This window comes from Nannospalax galili, unplaced genomic scaffold (genome assembly GCF_000622305.1).
Source record: "Nannospalax galili isolate Female #2095 unplaced genomic scaffold, S.galili_v1.0 scaffold668, whole genome shotgun sequence".
NCBI lineage: Eukaryota > Metazoa > Chordata > Mammalia > Rodentia > Spalacidae > Nannospalax > Nannospalax galili.
Genome location: NW_008358090.1, coordinates 1,174,305 through 1,193,241, shown reverse-complemented (window position 1 = coordinate 1,193,241; position 18,937 = coordinate 1,174,305). Strand labels below are relative to the sequence as shown.

General features: G+C 46.4%; 3 protein-coding genes and 2 pseudogenes across 5 annotated transcripts in view; 2 read left to right on the top strand and 3 right to left on the bottom strand.

Annotated features, from left to right (window-relative positions):
- Ift140 (intraflagellar transport 140) overlaps positions 1–18,937 on the top strand; it is a 107,983-nt gene that overhangs the window by 70,803 nt on the left and 18,243 nt on the right. The window lies entirely within an intron of this gene.
- The window catches only part of Tmem204 (transmembrane protein 204), a 46,272-nt gene that overhangs the window by 26,147 nt on the left and 1,188 nt on the right, over positions 1–18,937 (bottom strand). Inside the window, exons 2-3 of one of the 3 annotated variants that reach the window (XM_008856180.3) lie at positions 11,380–12,046; positions 654–809 (exon numbers count right to left, since the gene is read on the bottom strand). In XM_008856180.3, the coding sequence (XP_008854402.1) occupies positions 654–809; positions 11,380–11,659 (436 nt within the window). In that variant the 5' untranslated portion in view covers positions 11,660–12,046. Of the gene's footprint in view, positions 1–653; positions 810–11,379; positions 12,752–18,937 lie in introns of those variants that run through there. The other 2 variants (XM_029557767.1, XM_029557768.1) reach the window with 2 other exon arrangements.
- Positions 9,782–10,309, bottom strand: LOC103752422 (annotated as a pseudogene).
- On the top strand, positions 14,164–15,037 carry LOC115068125 (heat shock protein HSP 90-alpha-like). The gene has a single exon (XM_029557769.1). It carries the CDS (start codon positions 14,395–14,397, stop codon positions 14,878–14,880), a length of 486 nt encoding a protein of 161 aa, XP_029413629.1. The 5' UTR covers positions 14,164–14,394; the 3' UTR covers positions 14,881–15,037.
- Positions 16,019–16,807, bottom strand: LOC103752424 (annotated as a pseudogene).

The window sequence follows — 18,937 nt, the reverse complement described above, 5'->3', positions numbered from 1 at the left end:
TTATGATCTACATCTGTGTTACCTCTAGAATATGAACATGTGTGCGTGCATGGGCAGGTACCTGCTGTCCACTCAGGTTGTGTATATAACGTGCTAGGATAAGCTTCTCCTATACTGGTCACAAGAAAGGGTTTGTACTGAGCCCGGGTATGGCCCTGGGAAGGCTGGCTTAGAACAAAAGCCCAAGCCCTGACCTCCTGTTGTGACTATTATCTAGAGAGGATGGAATCAGGCTGGGGCTGGCTCTCTCACCTCTGCCCAGCACAAGCCACCTCTTCCCCAGCTGTCTCAACTTGGCAGCAAGAGCATAAACATTAATCATCCCAAAGGGTGAAGTGGTACTGATTATGTAGACTTGGAAAAGCAGAGCACCTTACCTCAAAATGCTAGAGCCACCTTTAATATGAAAAGGGTTTGACAAGTAAAAAACCAAATGGTGTAGTCCTCAGCCTGAGTTGCAGATTTCTATCTTGCTTTTGCCCCCAGCACTGGGGGGATGACCACAAAGTATGTCTATGGCCATGTTTAGAGATGCAACCTGCAACCCTGCATCAGACTACCCAAGGCCCCCTTATGATATCAGAAAACCCCAAAAGGTCTGCCACCCTTATGGGAGGCACAGTATGGCCACTCTGCATGCCCTGGGTACTTACTCGCCAGCTGGAATGCAGCAGCCATGGCCTCCTCCCAGCACTGAGACTCTGGTGACATCAGGGGCAGGCCTGTCAGCCCTAGGACGAAGGTGAGCTGACCCACAGCAAGTGCAGCTGTTGCCACCAGGTTGCAAGCACGCATCATGTCAAACTGTACTGTGGACCAAGAGGGAGGGAAGGCAGGTGGTCAGTATGGTGAGCCACTCAGTGAAGAGCCAAGCCAGGTGTTCCTTCAGCAATAGCCACTCCATTTCTGGGCCTCCCTTAGGCCTTTGAAAAAGCAATAAGAGCAGCTAGTATCTTCTCTTAAACAGAACTCTCTAGAAGCACCTCACCCAACCTGGAGCCTTCATGCTGCCCTGTCTTCTTTCTAGTCACAAAGAATGCCTCACGGGCCTAGCCTGGCTGCAATAGTCACATCTCACCTGAGCTGGACCCTACTCTGTGATTTGAGTCTATATATATGGCATATGTATGTGTATGCACATGTGTATGAGATACATTTGCCTGATATACACATAGAGGCCAATGATCAACTTGAGGTAGCTTCCTCTATCTCTCTCCACCTTATTTTTTGAGACAGGGTCTCTCTGTAGCCCCAGCTGGTCTGGAACTCACTATGTAGGCCAGGCTGGACTTGAACTCACAGAGATTTGCCTGCCTCTGCCTTCCGAGTACTGGGATTAAAGGCAGGTGCCACCATGCCCATCCTGAAATTGGGTCACTTACTGAATCTGGAGCTCATCATTTCAACTAGACTGGCTGGCCAGGAATCCTCCTGTCTCTGTCTCCCCAGTGCTAGGGTTAATGGCCTTTAATCCCAGCACTGGGGAGGCAGAGGCAAGCAGATCTCTGTGAGTTCAAGGCCAGCCTGGTCTACATAGTGAGTTCCAGGCCAGCTGGGGCTACAAGGAGACCCTGTCTCAAAAAGACCAAAAAAAGGTGGGGAACTAGAGAAGGAACCAGACCTGGGTCTGCTAAATCCAAGGCCCCCACCCCACTTTTCTTATCTTCAGGTCCATATATCCTTCACTCTGCCCAGCATCCAGAGTGGTACTTCAACCTTCTGCCTACCCTACACCCTGGTCTCAGTAGGGCAGGCAAGGCAGAGTTGCAGTTAGAGGGAGGAGACTATGATTGGCAGAGAACCTTGTTCTCCCCAAATTAAACCTCATACCCAAGTCCACACACTGTGTCTTGATGAGGTAATGGTGCACCAGCATGCTGATACTTCCAAGCCACAGGTTGCTCCAGATCAGTAACAAGTCTGTCAGTGGATACTACCAGAAACAAGAGCGGACATAGTAGGAACACTGTGCCATAGCCCAGCCTCACATTTCCATGACTTGTGATATAACAGTAGTTAGGAAGTTCCGATTTACAAACCTGTTGCAAATAAGTGTTCAGGTCAAAACAGGCCTTGAAGACTTGAGGTACTTACTTTTCCCAGAGTTTGAAAGATTGATTTTCAGAATTGGGTTCTATCAAATGTCATAATCAGAACAATAAGAACTAAGCAAGAAAGAACATAATCTTCCAAGATCTCTGAAGGACCCGTACTCTGGGGTGATTTCCTCTGTGGCCAAGATGGAAACAAGGAAAGCATGGAGGCTGACCATCTTATACACTGGACAGTTGACCTCTGTGTGAGTGAGAGGAGCTAGCAAGTAAAGCCCTACTTCTAGAGATTTGTGGATCTTTTGGCACACTTCTCACAGAGTACTCATTGGGGCAACATAGGGGAGAGGACAGGCTGAATCACTGCTGCCAATATCAGCAGTTCTGTTTGGTTTGACCTAAATATTTATTGAAATGCAATTTGAATTCACAGAATATCTCAAAGCCCTCAGTGTCTGCCTCTCTTCCTATCTCCTGTGAGTTCTGTACCCTGGACACATGATGGGCCTCTGCCCTAGGCCTATGATATCCATCACTTTCTCATTGTCGCCCCACTATCCATCCCCTTTCCAAAGTCCCACCTTTTCAGACTCCTCTCACTACACACCAAAGGCAGCCTTTCAAGTTCCCTGTCACCCTCTCTGGTGACCCAACTGGGAGCCAGAGATTGGCTGGTAGCCAACCATCTCAAGTCAGGCCTTAGAAGTCTCCTCTAAATGACCAGAGACCTCTTTGTACTTCCTGGGCCCTAACTGTATTCTTGGAACCTATCCAACAGTCACCTCCACAGAGGTGAGGGGTGAATATCAGTGTCCTGGAGGAACCCTGGATGAGAAAAAACTTCTCTTCATGTTGGACCAGTAGGAATATAGGATGGTGTTAAGCTTTATTTAAGACCCCACATTGTCAACCCTAAAGTGAAGCCCTCTTTCCTAAAGGCCTTTCTCAGGCCATTATGGCAATGTGGGAAAAACCATCTCATGTGAACAGAACACAGACTTTTCTTGGGATCCTGTGCCATATGACTGCCATCTCTGCCTTGACCCCTGTGTGCCCCACCCCATCTTCAGGCAGGATGGTGTCTGTGATTCATTCTCCTTACAGGTCATGTCTATATTTAGGCTACAGAGTCAGTATCATCCAGGGGTTTTGTGCCACTTCCTGCCACCAAGAGTCAGCCTATCCTGCCCATTGTGTTTTGAGCCACTTCGTCTGCAGAGAACTCTCTATCATTTAGAGCTTGAGAGGCCCTTCTAGATACCAGGCTTTTCCAACTTGTACCCTCCAACCTGAAGGTAGCATAAGCAGCTTTAAAACTCCAGTGAATCTAGACTGGTGTGGTAGCACATGCCTTTAATCCCAGCACTCAGGAGGCAGAGGCAGAAAGATCTCTGAGTTCCAGGCCAGCTAGAGCTAGAGGGAGACCCTGTCTCAAAAGAACAAAAAATAAAAATAAAAAAAGACTTTAGCGAACCTTGTATAAATGCTGCAAATGTGAAGAGCTCTGCAAATGTACATGGTGACTGATGTGCATGGTGACTCAACCAGAGAGAGATGCTGCTAGATGGACAGCAGTCACCACTGACTGGAACCTTTGTCCATATTGGGTACCTTAGCAGCTGCTTCTCTCCTGCTTTACTCATAGTAAAGCAAGTGGCCTCTAGTGGGCCTCACTTATGATGAAAGAAAGCTCAAGTTCTTTAATCCTCAGTATAACCATGAAACAGAACCCAGATCACTAGAGACTCTAAGAGACCTGGGTAATTTTTTTTTGTCTTTTTGAGACAGGGTCTCCCTGTAGCCCCTGCTGACCTGGAACTCACTGTGTAGACCAGGCTGGCCTTGAACTCACAGAGATCCACCTGCCTTTGCCTCCCGGGTGCTGGGATTAAAGGCGTGCGCCACCACGCCCGGCTAGAGACCTGCATAATATTTTAAAGGGCAAGGAATTAAGACCTGGCAAGATGGAACAGCAGATGAAAGCACTTGCCATACAAGCCTAGTGATTTTAGTTTGATCCCTAGAACCCTCATAAAGATAGAAAGAACCAACTTGTGAAAGTTGACCTCTGATCTTCACACACATGCTTGCACACATACACATACAGGCACATAACATGCATATGCACTAATAATTTTTTAAAATAATTTTTAATGCAGGAGCCAAAGAGATGGCTCAGTACTGCTTTTCCAGAGTTCAATTCCCAGCACCCATGTTGAGCAGCTCACAACTGCCTGCAGCTACAGCACCATGGAGAGCCAATGCCTCTCTGAAGGGACCTGCACATACATGTATCTACTCAGACACACACGTACACACACACAAAATTTAAAAATTACGGACATGGTGGCATATGCCTTTAATCTCAGCACTCTGAAGACAGGGTAGGTGGATCTCTGTGAGATGGAGGCCAGATTGGTCTACATAGTGAATCCCAGGCCAGCTGTGGCTACAGGGAGACCTTGTCTCAAAAAAGACCAAAAATTAATTAATTAAATTTAAATTTTTTTTTTTGGTCTTTTTGAGACAGGGTCTCCCTGTAGCCACAGCTGTCCTGGAACTCACTATATAGACCAGGCTGGCCTCAAACTCACAGAGTGGTGGGATGAAAGGCGTGTGCCACCACGCCCTGGCAATTAAATCTTTTAATAACAAAGGGGCAAGAGGTGAATCTAGAGCCTGACAGCTCAAGACTCCTGACATGAAGTAGCCAGGTGGGCACATTCTTCAAGGTATAGGTATACCTTGGAGTGAGTGAATGTGGTCTTGGACTCTAAAAGGATGCAGAAAGAACAGTAACAGAGACTGGAAAGTCGGAATAGTGGAAATCCCCTTGAGCTGTAATGTGAGACTCAGAGCATGGTGTGACTTGCTAAGGCCCAGGGAGTGGGATATCAGGGCATAGTTGCCCTCACCTCCCATAGTTAAGGTGGCAGCAGGGGGGTCAGGCAGATAGCTAGTTCTTTTGATTTGTTAACTGTTCTCCCTCCTTCACAGCCTGCCTGACTGTGATGACCACACACTGTGCACAAAGCTAAGCCCATTTAAAAAAAAATTTTTTTCAAAAAGACCAAAAAAAATATATATATATATATGTGGGAATGGCCCAGGTAAAGCCTAGAATGTTGTACAATTTTTATTATTATTTTCATTTTATGTGTATGAGTGTATTGCCTGCATGTATATGAGTGCACTTACATGTGTGGTACAGTGCCGCGGAGGTCAGAAGAGAGCTTCAGATTCCCCTGGAACTGGAGTTAACAGTTCTTAGCTGCCATGTGGTACTGGGAATCGAACCCAGGTCCTCTGCAAGAGCGGTCAGTGCTCTTAACCACTGAGACATCTCTCCAGCCCGCTAAGCCCATTTCTATGTGCTTCTGCAGGGTGCCCTGTCTGCAGGCTGTGTGTGATATGGAAAAACATTTCTGACCATCTGTGGAGGTTGGCATTCTTAACAATGCTCTGTTATTTATACAAATAACAATGCTCTGTTATTTATACACTGGACTCTCTGTGCCTTGGTAGTTTGGTTTGGGTGTGTATTGTGTGCATGTTTGCACATGTGTTGGCTCATGTGGAGTAGGGTACACATGTACTCATTTGTACATGCATGTGGGGGCCATAGGTTGACATCTGGTTTCTTCCTCCATTACTCTCCAACATATATATTGAGGCAGGGTCTCTCACTTGAACTGAGAGCTTGAAAATTTGGCCAATCCATTTTATTTTATTTTGATCTTTTATGAGACAGGGTCTCCCTGTAGCCACAGCTGGCCTGGAACTCACTATGTAGACCTGGCTGGCCTTGAACTCACAGATCCCCCTGCCTCTGCCTCCCAGGTAATGGGATTAAAGGTGTGCACCACCAACACCTGGCTGACTAATCTAGCTAGCCAGCTTGCTCCAGGGATCCCCAACTCTGCCCCCTGAGTACTGAAATTATAGGTAGACCACCACACCCACCTGGGCTTTACATGGGTGCTGTGGCTCTGAACCCTGGCTTGCATTTAAACCCTTTACTCTCTGAGCCATCTCCTACAATGGCTGTTTTTACCACTTACATCAACTCAACCTCTTTATGTCTAAGGAGTTACAGATGGTTGTTAGCCGCTATGTGGGTGCTGGGAATTGAACTCTGGTTCTCTGTAAGAGCAATCAGTGCTCTTAACCACTCAGCCATCTCTCCAGCCCCGAAAACCTACAGTTTAAGAAGGTGTGTCTTAGCTGTGACTTAGCCAGGTGTGGTGGCACACACCTTTAAGCCCACAGACAGGTGGCTCTCTCTGAGATCTACATAACGAGTTCCAGCTGTAGCTAAAGGGTGCGCCTGCCTGAAAAAAAAGAAAAAGAAACTGTGACTTAAGATTACCACAGATACTACTTTAAAAGATGGTAGAAGTGCCAGGCATGGTGGTACACACCTTTAATCCCACCAATCCAGGAGGCAGAGATGGATAGATCTCTGTGAGTTCCTGGCCAGCCTGATCTACATAGTGAGAAAATGCCAAAGAAAATGGGGCTGGAGAGATGGCTCAGCGGTTAAGAGCACTGGCTGCTCTTGTAGAGGACCTAGGTTCAGTTCCCAGCACCCACATGGGAGCTAACAACCCTCTGTAACTCCAGTTCCAGGGGTTCCAACGCCCTCTTCTGGCCTCCACAGGCATTGTGTGACATGGGTGCAAAATACTCATCATACACATAAAAATAATTTTTTTTTGGTCTTTTCGAGATAGGGTCTCTCTGTAACCCCAGCTGGCCTGGAACTCAAAGAGATCTGCCTGCCCCTGCCTCCAGAGTGCTGGTTTGTTTGTTTGTTTTGGGGGGGGTCTTTTTGAGACAGGGTCTCCCTGTAGCCCCAGCTGTCCTGGAACTTACTATGTAGACCAGACTGGCCTTGAACTCACTCACAGAGATCCACCTGCCTCTGCCTCCCGAGCTAGGATTAAAGGCATGCGCCACCACACCTGGCCTGATTTTTTTTTAAAGGTAGAATTGGAAGGTGTTAGGTGATGTTGAATGTTAACAGTCATAAATAGGCTAGCAGGCATCCAAAACTTCATCTGGAAGGCCAGGAAAGAGCTAAACAAATGACAAGACTAGTTGGGAGGAGAGTTAGCTGTAGGTTTACATGTCTGTGCAGTAAAGCCAAAAGACTGGCTCCTAAGCCAGAAGGAGAGTGCAGACTGACTGCTGGCATGTCCATCTGCCTTCTGCCATGCCCTCTTGTCTTCTACCTCAGCTGGCTCTTACCTCCCTGGAAGCTTAAAGTACTCGGTGCTCTGCCATACGCCATGACAGACTCAGCAAAGTCACTTACTCCTTGGGCTACCTAGCCAGCCCCTACCTGAGTAAAGTCCCCTTGAATCACACACAGAATGCTGAAGAGCTCCACCTGTTGAGAAGGAATCACTCCCTTTGAAGCTGCTGACCTCTACTGAGAGCCTGGCATTTCACCTGTTGTACTGCCTGTATGCAGAGCATAGATGTGTCTGTAAGAACATGGTACAAATGTGCCTAGCCAAGCAGTCTGTCAGGTCAAGTATCCAGAGTGACAAGGGTGTGTGGAGACACTCAGGGGCTGCCCAGGGTTCAGCTGATCTATGTCAGGTTCAGTTTTATGTTCATTGTTCATGTGAAGCCTAGGATCAGTAAAAGGACTAAGGATCCCTGACCAAGTACGCAAGCTGTGGGAAGCATAATGAATATGAGAAATGAGAGAAAGTAATGACAAGAATGAGACTGAACCTGGATTCAGGTAGTCAGGTAGATCCCTGGCCTCTGAGCTTCAGTTTCTGAGAGTGATGAGAGTCCCTAATCAGTAGTAAAGGCTCTGGGCACCACAGAGCAAAATAGGCAGCTGGTGGAAAATCCCCATGACCCTCTTGGGGAAGACCCAGTATGACATAGGAAAGGCATAGAGGCCTGGGCCTGACCTGGATGAACCACAGCCCCATCCAGTGCGCTCAAGAGATCTAGAAGCAGAGAGCCCTTTGACCAGATTTCAGGATGTCATGGAATGGCATACATGTTCATGCTTCATCTCAGGTCAGCAGGTCCCATGGATGTTTGCAGTCAAAAAGCACTGAGTGATTCCAACTCCATGCACTCTACAGATAAGAGCTCAGGACACAGAGTTAGCAGAGATGACCCTGCCAGATGGCCCCACCAGCAATATCTAGAAATGCTAAGGATGCCCTGGTGCTTGTGAAGAGTGCAGTATGGATTATATAGCCTGTCTGGTACCCTTGCCCCCATATCCTAGGCTGTTCCTCAGAATGGAATTATGAGCAAGCCACACAGTCAGTTCTGTGACATAGATTGACATGTCCATCCTGTGTTAGAGGATGTATAAAGAACCTTTGCTTGGTCATAAAGGACATTACCCCTGAGTTAATGCAACCTCTCTAGGAAGCTGCATTTACACAGCTGCCCCTTGCTAGAAGTTTGATTTTTGGACCCTCTTGGGTCACATAGTGTTTTGTGTGAGTGTCACGGGCCTGAATTAGTAGTCTAGCAGGCTGGAGACACAGGTGCATGTAGGTTAGGGCAGCATCACTGGCCATGTGGATGAGCTGATTTGGAGTGGTTGGCACATGTGAGGAGCAGAGTTCATGGAGAGAAGATAGGAGGAAGAGACCAACATCATTATCTCTACTTTCAGGCCACTGGGCACAGAGCCAAACAGTCCACATCCCTAACCCGGGGATTAGGGACCAGCTTCCCCTCAGGAAATGCTGACTTATGGCTGCTTTTTTTCCTACTGCATTTTGGTCTCAATGTGTGTTAGAATTTGTTAGCATTCAAAATTACCTATTTAGCCTGTTTTCACAAATTTCATCCTATTAATTCACTCCCAAGAAGCTTCTCGGTGACATTTTTGTTTGAATATAGTCATTGAGGATCAGCTACCTAGAAATGCCACATTACTTGCAGAAGGGGTTTTTCATCTTTTGAGACAGGAACTTACTATGTAGCACATGCTGTCGTCTTAATTCATGATCCCCTGGACTCAGTTTCTTGGTGTCGATATTACAGTCATGCACCACTAGCCCAGTTTTAGAGGGTATTTTATTTTGTCCAGGAAGCTGAGCAGATTCAGCCAGGTAGGAACCTTGGGATCATACAAGTAGGGAGGGCAGATGCAGGGCACACAGGGCAGGAGCATCCAAGGCCACCATGCCCTCATACATATATGGGCAGGGAGGAGGCAATGGAGACCCTGTGTATCCTAGTGGCCTAAGGTAACAGGCCTCAACAGAAGAACAGAAAGAACAAGATGGCTATACAAGATGCTCCAAGGCTGTACCTGCTGGAGCACAAAAAACAGGGAAAGGAAGACAGCACTGCACACACAGTCACAAGTGACACCTGGGCTATTGGGAGGTTTTGCAGTTCAGAATGAACTGATCCCAGAGCTCAGTGAGAGGCATGGGACAAGAGCCTCTGCCTACATCTGCCCCTACCCAAGGCTTGAGGCCTCCAGGGTTTGGCAGAGCCACAGCCCACAGGAGAACCTTGATAGAGCTTCAAGGTTACTAGTTTTCCTGTTTAGCCAGAATGATCATAGAATTCAGAGGGAGCGTGCTCTCCTGACACATCACACAGAGGCCCAAGTTCAGCGTTTTGGTCTCCCACAAGATACTTTAATTCTGAGAGCTCATAGTTTGTTTTTTGTTTGTTTTGTTTCATAGAATAGGCTGTGGCTTTTATTACTTAGAAAAGCCTTATGGTTATTTCGCTTTCTGACTCTGTGCTTGTGCCTTCAACACTTTCACAATTTTCTGCTCCTCAATAAGGAAAGCATGCTTGATCCTGTCACAAACACATTTATCACACATAAAACCACCATAGGCCCTGCTGATGTGTTTTTTTGTTTTCAACAATCTCATGAGGACTTTAGGTCTCACAGCACGAACCCCTCAAAGTCTGTCTGGGCATATACCACACACAGATTTTGGTGCTTTCCCAACCTTCTTGGTATAAAGGTAAACAATCCTGTTACCAGGGGTTTGGGACAGCCTAGTTTTGTTAGAGGCTGTGCTGCAGGAAAGCCTACAACAGTATGTCAAACACTGGACCATTCTGAGTGCCTGCAAATACCTTCCCCGGAAGAGGACGAGAGCTCATAGAAGTTTTAAAAATATTCATGTGCTTTGATCTTTTTCTCAAGAAAAGCCTATTACAACCCCAGTGTGGTGGCCCACTCCTTTTATCCCAGCACTCAGGAGGCAGAGGCAGGCAGATTTCTGAGTTCAAGTCCAGCCTGGTCTACATAGTGAGTTCCAGGCCAGCTGGGGCTACAGGGAGACTATCTCAAAAAGACAAAAAAAAAAAAAAAAAAAAAAAAAAAAAAAAACTAAAAGAGCCTATTACTCCCTCTCTCTCAAGGCCAAGAGAGGCTGACCTGTCCCTGTCCCATTGTAAGGCCTCAGTGTCTCTACCTATGAGATGGAGATGAGCCCTGCCTGGGCTGCAAGTCCTCTGCTGATCAGGGACAGGGCTGATAGGTGGTAGCTGCACTGGGCATATCACTCAGAAGACCCTCTGAGAGCACTGAGCAAATGCCCACCTAAGTGTCATGCTTTCTAAAAATCAGTACTGTCTTCTAGATGGCAGCCATCTGACCTTAAGCCTCCATGCTGGTTTGTAGTAGAAACTGTACTTATGATCGAGACCCCTTGTCGGCAGTTTTGTGAGGCTGTCATATAAGCATGACTATTTTAGTTAACAAGTGTATTTATGTAACCTTTTTTTCCTGAACCCTCAAACTTGAGTGCCATTTTAAAGTTAAGTTCCCAACTTCCATGGCAGTATATAGACCCTAGGACAAGATAGCTGGGAAAAGAGAAGGCCACAGGAGGCAGGAAGCACTCTATCCTTCTGAGCCTCCACTCTGCCCTTTGTCATCACAAGCCTCCACTGATCTCCCACACATTCCCAGCCAGTCTCCTTTGATGCTGTCACAGCCCTAAAAGCCCTGACCACCTTGGAAATAAAGTCAGAACTCACCCACATGTGCTTACACTTCTCATTTTACTTATTAGTAATATTTCTTTTCAACCAAAGAAAAATGTCTTTCCTCGATTTGATTGGATTTGATTTGATTAGCATCTTTCATCCTTCAGCCACGCACAATGGCAGAGAGAGAATGCCTTCAACCACATAAAGTGAAAAAAGCCAGAGGCAGAATCTGGCCCAGCAGGAGAGTCAGGTAGCACTGCCCTCCAGGGTGGACATAAGGCCAATCTTCTTTGACCCCACCAACAGCCTAAGTGCAACTTCTCCTCATCTAACCAACATAAGGTGACAGAAAAATAAGCAGACTTACGTTTGACAGTGCCTCGAGATTCCTGGAAACCTGCTGACTCAGAGCCCCAGCCAAGTGCCTCACAGTCCTGTGTGTCCACCTGCTCATTTCGGGTGCCAGGATTTGTGCCTCCTCGACCTCTGTCTACCAGCCAGCAGGATTTCCATAGCCCCACACTCCGCTTGCGCCCATCCTCCAGCGTCTGGTACACCCAGTTGGGAGTGAAAGCTGCCGCGTTGTTGAGGATGAGAGAAACAAGGGCCACCAGCACAGCTATGGCCACAAGTTTCTGGACAGTCATAGCTGACTGCCAGTGCTGTCTATCTCGGAAAAAAATCCCAAGTCCCAGTCAGCTGCTGTGCATCCAGGGAGAGCCAAGATGCTACTAGGGGTGGCTAGAGAACATCACCACTCATCCTTGGGAAACTATGCAGCAGCTCCAGCCAGACACATGGGAATGTCCGAGGTGTGGGGAGAAGCCCATGGGACGGTCCAGGTGAGCTGCTCACGGCCCTGCCTTATCCTCCCTCCTGCACTTGTAGCAGGGACAGGCCTGTGCTAAAGCTGATTGCCAAGAGGCCCATCCCACGGAGGAATCTGGGGCACCAGAGAGAATCCAGAGTTGTGAGTGGGCCTTCTTCTTTGGAACAGAGGCCAGGGAGGCTGTGTCCACAGTGCCTCTTCTTGCCTGCAGCAGTACAAAACAGAAAGTAACTCAAGAGGTAGGCACAGTGTGGGAATCACGTTCCTTAGAACGAGCTGTGGAAGCCACTCCAATCAGAGGAACAAGACTGTGGAAGTGGTATGGGTTTGGCCACCTTTCTGCTGCCTGCACCCCAATCTGGTGCCTCTGCCACAAAGGGCAGGACCTGGAAAGCAGAGTGCCTGCTGCAAGGAAATGTGTGAATGCATGTATGTGTGAGCTCCCGTTTCCCTGTCTCTCAGCAGAGAGGAAATGGTTGTTTTTGAGGCTGTTTTTGGTGAGCAGGAGGGCGTAGCCAACTGCAACAAATAGCAGCCCTGCCACAGAGCCAGACACTAACAGGATGTGCTTCCTGATGGGAAAGGCCTGGGGAGACTTCTGAGGCCTGCTCTAGCCTACCCACCCTGCTCCCTCTCCCCACTTTCCTGTCCCATAGGAGTAGCCAGGGATGCCAGCCAGAACATTCATCATCTCACCTGTTGCTTTCAAGCCTAGCCAGCTGTGCTGGGCCCCAGGATCAGGGGACATTGCAGACACCACAGGCAGGGTCCTAAGAGAATAGGTACTTGGCCATCCATATGTTCCCTGCAATGTAGGTACTATGAGCCCCTTAGGTGATACAGCCTGTCCTCTCCACAGGGATTCTACGTTTGAATGGGATACAAGTTTTGGAAGAGCAGAGTTAGGTTCGGAAGGCACTTGAGATAGGCCATCATCTGCTGGCAGAGTCCCACATACCTCAAAGGAACAAATATGACTAGACCTGATGGGAACTTAGAACACTGAGGGGACTGGGATAGCCAATGTGGTTTTGATCAACCAGGTTTGCTTACTGGCATGACAGTCACACCCCTGAAGCTGGACAAGGAGCAAAGCAGATGACTACTATTATTTGCTCTCCTCAATCCTTCAGCTCTGGGGGATAAGTACAACTGGAAGTTCTGAGACTCTGTCCCACTTCCGGAGATTCCAGCCCACTCAGAACAGGGCTCCAAAGCTGAATGAATGAACCTAAGAATACAGGTACTAAAAGATAACTTTAAAAAAAATTATATATATCTATATATATATACACACACACACACGTGCACACACACACAGGTACTTTGGGCCATCTAACCATCCTCAAGCACATGCACCCAGGACTGTATTTAGACACAAAGAATTCTGGTGCTAGCATAGTTTTTTCCTGTCTTCATGCACTGCCATCCCAAGCCACCCTATACTTCCTAGAAGTGGTACTTTAATCACATGTTCGTATGTAATATAGTTAGGCTTCTGGCACCCTACAAGTTCACATTCCCAAAAAGCAGAAATATTGTCTCTGACCAGCCTTTGGCTATCACCAGGCCTGAGAAAAGTCAATTCCATAAGGAGTTTTACCTATTGTAGGATTTTACCCCCTGAAATTTTATATCCAGTGTCAGTCGGGCTTATTTGTACTTTACATTCTTATCCAGGTATGGTAGTGCATGCCTTTAATCCCAGCACTAGAGAGGCAGAGTAAGGGGGGATCTCTATGAGTTGAGGCCAGCATGGTCTACATAGTGAGAGTCTGTCTCAAACAAAAAATACTTCACATTCTGCCCGGGCCTTGGGGAAAGTTTCTCTTCATTTTGTGTCTCTGTATCCATTCTCTCCATGGTCATGTTCTAAGCAAGAGGAACTTGACAAACAGTGTGGGGTGCTATGGACCCTCAGTTTACTATGGATCAAAGTCACTCATGTAGGACAGTTACCATTCATACAGATGCAGAATCTCCAACTCAATATTCCCAAACGAAAAGTACAGCAGGTGTCTGAAATGGAGGTTTCCTCAAGTTTCCATTAGGAGAAAATAGATTTTCCTCCTTAATTAAACCAAGAATCTTTAGGTAGTTATTAAGTGGCTAATTTAATCTTAAACAATGTATTATCAAAACAAGTAATCTAGCCAGGCATAGTGGCACACGCCTTTAATCCCAGCACCCGGGAGGCAGAGGCAGGCGGATCTCTGTGAGTTCGAGGCCAGCCTGGTCTACATAGCGAGTTCCAGGTCAGCTGGGGCTACAGGGAGACCCTGTCTCAAAAAGACCAAAAAAAAAAAACCCAAGTAATCTAACACTACTCAGGAACCAAGACATGCAGGTTAACAAGTTTTAAAAATACATGTGTGTATAAACACACACACAATATGATACTGTCCAGAAACTCCAACTAATGAATATCTTACAAGATTAGTTTTCCTAGGTGACAAGTCACAAGTCTCCAGAAGTGTGAATAAACACCAGAAAGCCCAGAAGACGAAGAAGAAACAGGAAGAGAAAAAGACAAAGTTTGAAAAATTTTGAAAAATGTGCAAAATTATGAAAGACATCTTGGAAAAAAAGGTTGAAAAGGTGGTCGTGTCAAACAGATTGGTGACATCCCCTTGCTGTAGCATCACAAGTACATACGGGTGGACGGCTAACACAGAAATAATCATGAAAGCTCAAGCATTAACAGACAACTCCACAATGGGCTACGTGGCAGCAAAGAAGCACCTGGAGATCAACCCCGACCACTCCATTATTGAGACCGTAAGGCAAAAGGCAGAGGCCAACAAGAATAACAAGTCTGTGAAGGATCTGGTCATCTTGCTGTATGAAACTGCACTTCTGTCTTCTGGCTTCAGTCTGGAAGATCCCCAGACACATGCTAACAGGATCTACAGGATGATCAAACTCGGTCTAGGTATTGATGAGGATGATCCCACTCCTGATGAGACCAGTGCTGCTGTGACTGAAGAAATGCTGCCCCTTGAAGGAGATGATACCTCCCGAATGGAAGAAGTGGACTGAACTGCACCACATTTCAATACTTACCTTCATTCCTTCCAATAATATATTTTCCAGGATTTTTTGTTTATTTTTGTTAACATTTAAGAACCTCTGTGGCATGAAGATAGATTTCCTTCTACCTTGAAGTGATACTGTGATCCCTTAGGCAGTAAGTGAAGCTAGCCATGCTTTTTCCAATTTCACCTTGGCTTACTTTTAACATGTTAGTTTGTTGTAGGGTGTAATATAACCTACTGTGGTCTGAAGTGTTTAGCTATCAAGCTGGATTCCTTAGTAGACCAAAGTCACTTGTCAATAAAGTGTTCCGAGATACATCTTCATGTTTAAAAGAAATTTGTTCGAATCGCTTGAGTTTCCTCTTCTAGAATTTCTGTAAGGTTTCCGTCCCCTGTAGTTACTCTGCATGTACTAGTCCTAGAAATAAGTATGTAAGCAGAAACAGCTTGATGGAAGGAATCCCCACATGGCTTGTTTTCCAAAGTGTAAGAACAAAACCCCAAGCTTCCCTAGGTCTTGTAATTCATTGAGGCTTGTGAATAATGGAAGTGGAGTGCTCAAGTCACATTCTTCAAAAGGTAAATACAGATAAGAAAAAGAAAAAAAAATACATGTGCGTATAAACACACAAGCAATATGATATTGTCCAGAAACTCCAACTAGTGAATGTCTTAAGATTAATTTTCCTAGGTGACAAGTCACAAGTCTCCAGAAGGGTGAATAAACACCAGAGAGCCCAAAGCAAAGATCAAGCACTGGACATCAACGTGCAAGATCAAGAACCCCATGAAAGTCACTTGGCATTGGGATTCAGTGATAATTTACAAATTAACCTCTTCGCAGTAGAAGGCAGTGCTTCATAATGGATGCGGATCATGGCCACTGCTGAGACATACACACCACTGTGGCTGATTACTCAGGAATCCAAATGTACCTCCAGAGCATGTAATCTGGAGTATGAATTTGAAGACTGACAGTACAACTAGCAGTTGAATGGAACCTGCCTACAACAATCTTTTATTTTTGATTTCCTTTAAAGCTACAGAAAATCTTTACATTAGGGAATTAATTCTCATAATGAATACCCCCTGTGAATGGCCAAGTTGTGAGATTCCACAGCAAGAAGGTATTGTACCAATTTCTAGTCTGCAGGTGTACTTTCTTGTGAGTCTTCAGGGTTAGGATCAATTCTTTCTGGAAATATTAGCGTCTCACAAACTGCCTCCTTGATTGGTAAGTATTGTGATATTTCATTAGGTTTTGTGAAGAGGGACGGTGGAACATGCATTAAATTAGCAATTTTGCTCTCTCATGATATATGTTCTCGTAACATATAGGCCTCGTGTCATTCATTCTGATAAGCACCCCATCAATTCCCATGAAAAACCAAAACAACAGGAAAAAAACTTGAAGGCATTACTCTAATTTTCACACTCAGGCTGGAAACTGCATGACCATGTAGTTCATCTTCAAATAGAAGAACTTCAAAAAATTTAATCTGTTCTCTGGCTTTCTATTTCTCTGTATCTCTGCGATCCCTTGTACGTACAACCTTCAACTTAAGAGGTTCTCCAAGTAATATTCCTTTATAATCTATTGTATAGGTCCAATCACATGGTTTAATAACTTCTTTGGAGGATTCTCTGTCCTACTTTCCTGCCACTCTTCAGCACAAGCCAATTGAAGCATTCCTTGGTGGTAGTTTACACATCTTAGTGCGTTTGTAGCATTGAACTCAATTCCAAAGCCAGAGCCATGCTGGACCCTTAAAATGTCTCCAAACATCATTTCAAGGAGAGATGGCATAATGCAATTCATCAGCTAACTTCTCCACATCTGCAGACTTCATGATGTGGGTCTTGGCAGCTGTCAGCTTCCAGGGTCCGAAGGAGAAGTCCTGGTGGCTGCTCTGGAAGCCGTGAATCATCATGGCTGAGGTGGAGCCAAGGGGCCACACAGAGCAGGTGGTGGTGGTCATGGCCAGCAGTCACAGCCCAGCCTCCCTGCAGTGCAGCCCCTTGGTGCAGCCGTTACCATCCCGGCCCCAGTTATGTAGTTTCACACCGTGAAAAACCATGAAAACTTTTAAAGTTTTATTTTAATTATGCATGTGTGTGTGTGTGTGTATAAACGTGAGTTCAAGTGTTGGAGGAGTCTAGCAGAGGATGTCAGATCCCCTGGAGCTGGACTAACAGGTGATTGTAAGTCACCCAACATGGGTGCTGAGAACTGAACCCAGGTCCTTTGCAAGAGCAGTACACACTGTTAACCACTGAGCCATCTCTCTGGACCTCAAACCCCGAAAACTTTTAAGGTTTTTGAACTCCTAGAATTAAATAATCATTCTGCCTCATCCTTCTGAGTATCTGGTACAACAGGCTATGAGGATAAGTCTGATCATCTTAAATGTATCTCTTGAGCTAACACTGTTTTTCCTTTCCTGGGCTGGGTGGGGAGGAGGCCAAAGCCTGGTTCGTGTCTGTCCAGCCTGTATTTTTGGATCTCTGGGTGTCTGTACCCTCAGCCTTCTGTTTGGCTGTGTGGGAGGGTAGACGGGGAGAGATGGAGTTAGGAGGTACCTCTGCTGAGGTGTGATACTGTTTGTAGAGGATACAAGGCTCTCATACTACTGGTAGCAAGTGTCCCACCCAAGGGACCCAAAACCAGGATGGAGGAAGGGCTCCTTCCTATTCTCCCTGCTCTCTGCTGCCTTCAGTTGGTATTGTAGCTTCTAAACACTCATCTAGTCCTCCTGTACTTGGACAAGCAAGGAGCATACAGAAAGCAGAGAAGCAACAGCAAGATTCAGCAAAGGTGAATATACATTGTACAGATCAGTCTGCTAGTCTCCTAACTGCCCAATGTCCTCACTCAGGACAGGTCCAACTAAGATTCAGTAGAACACGGGTCCTCCCAGAAACCAGGCTCATGGCAGAGCCAGCTCTCTCCCTGGCCACATCTGCTTCTCATTCTAGGCGCTTGGGAACTGATGAAGTGCAGATGTGATCCCTTGCCACAGAGTAGCTCAGATAACAGGACATTCTGAAGACTTGGATGGGGCTAGGAGAGTATTTGCATCTTGGAATTTATGCCAGATGCATTGGAATTAGAGCTGGGAAGAGTGGGGTTGTTGGGGAGTTGTGTATGGCTGTCAGGAATTGTGTAGGGGTTGAAATGATCCTGGGCTAGAGGCAGCTACAGAGGATGTAGCATGCATTTGTGGAGTATGCTGGCAGCCATTTCTTGGTGCCAGGCTCTTCCAGGAGTTGGTAGCCCTGCCTTCTCCATGGTTGGTGCATAGTGGCCCCAAGCCAGCAGAAGAGGGCTTTTGTTGTCCTGTAAGGGACCCTCTAGACTTCCTGCCTGGCTGGGGGCTGTCTTCCAACACATGATCTTCAGAACCCCTGCTCAATAGAGGCTTCATTCTCGGGCAGAGGCCAGTGTGAAAATAGCTGAGAATTTCAGTGATATGAACAGATCTTTGTCACTTACAGGGCCAGGGAAGCACAGCAACACCAAGACAAGTCTCCATGCCTGTCTGTCCCTCAGCAAAAGGGCCAGACACTGGCCTTGATCACACCCTCCCACGGGAGATAGGAGATCCTGGGGCACATACCAGCCAGTTCTATCCACAAGGCCAGTGACTGCATTTATTTAGGTTATTTTCTCCTATCACTAGATTCGGACACAGCCACTTGCTTTCCAAATGATGCATTAGAAAGGAAACTACCCTGACTTAGATTGAGGCAGACAAAAGGCCAAGTCTTCCCTTCCCTCTAGCTTCCACACCCAGGTCTCAGGAGGCAATGAGGGTAAACCATTTTTTTTAATGTTCTAGAACCAGGTGTGGTGTCATAGACATTTAATCCCAACACTTGGGGAGCCAACCTGGTATACATAGTGAATTCCAGGTCAGCCAAGGCTATGTAGTGAGACCCTGTCTCAAAAAAAAGTTTTAAAATAAATCATAGGTTCTAATCACATGAACTAGTTTGGAGCAGGATGATAAAAGAAGGCCTCATATCTAACTACCATCTTACTAGAGACACAGTAGCACGCA

Excerpts from the sequence above, each read along its gene's own strand:
- LOC115068125 (XM_029557769.1), top strand. The coding sequence starts at position 14,395 with ATGTGCAAAATTATGAAAGACATCTTGGAAAAAAAGGTTGAAAAGGTG.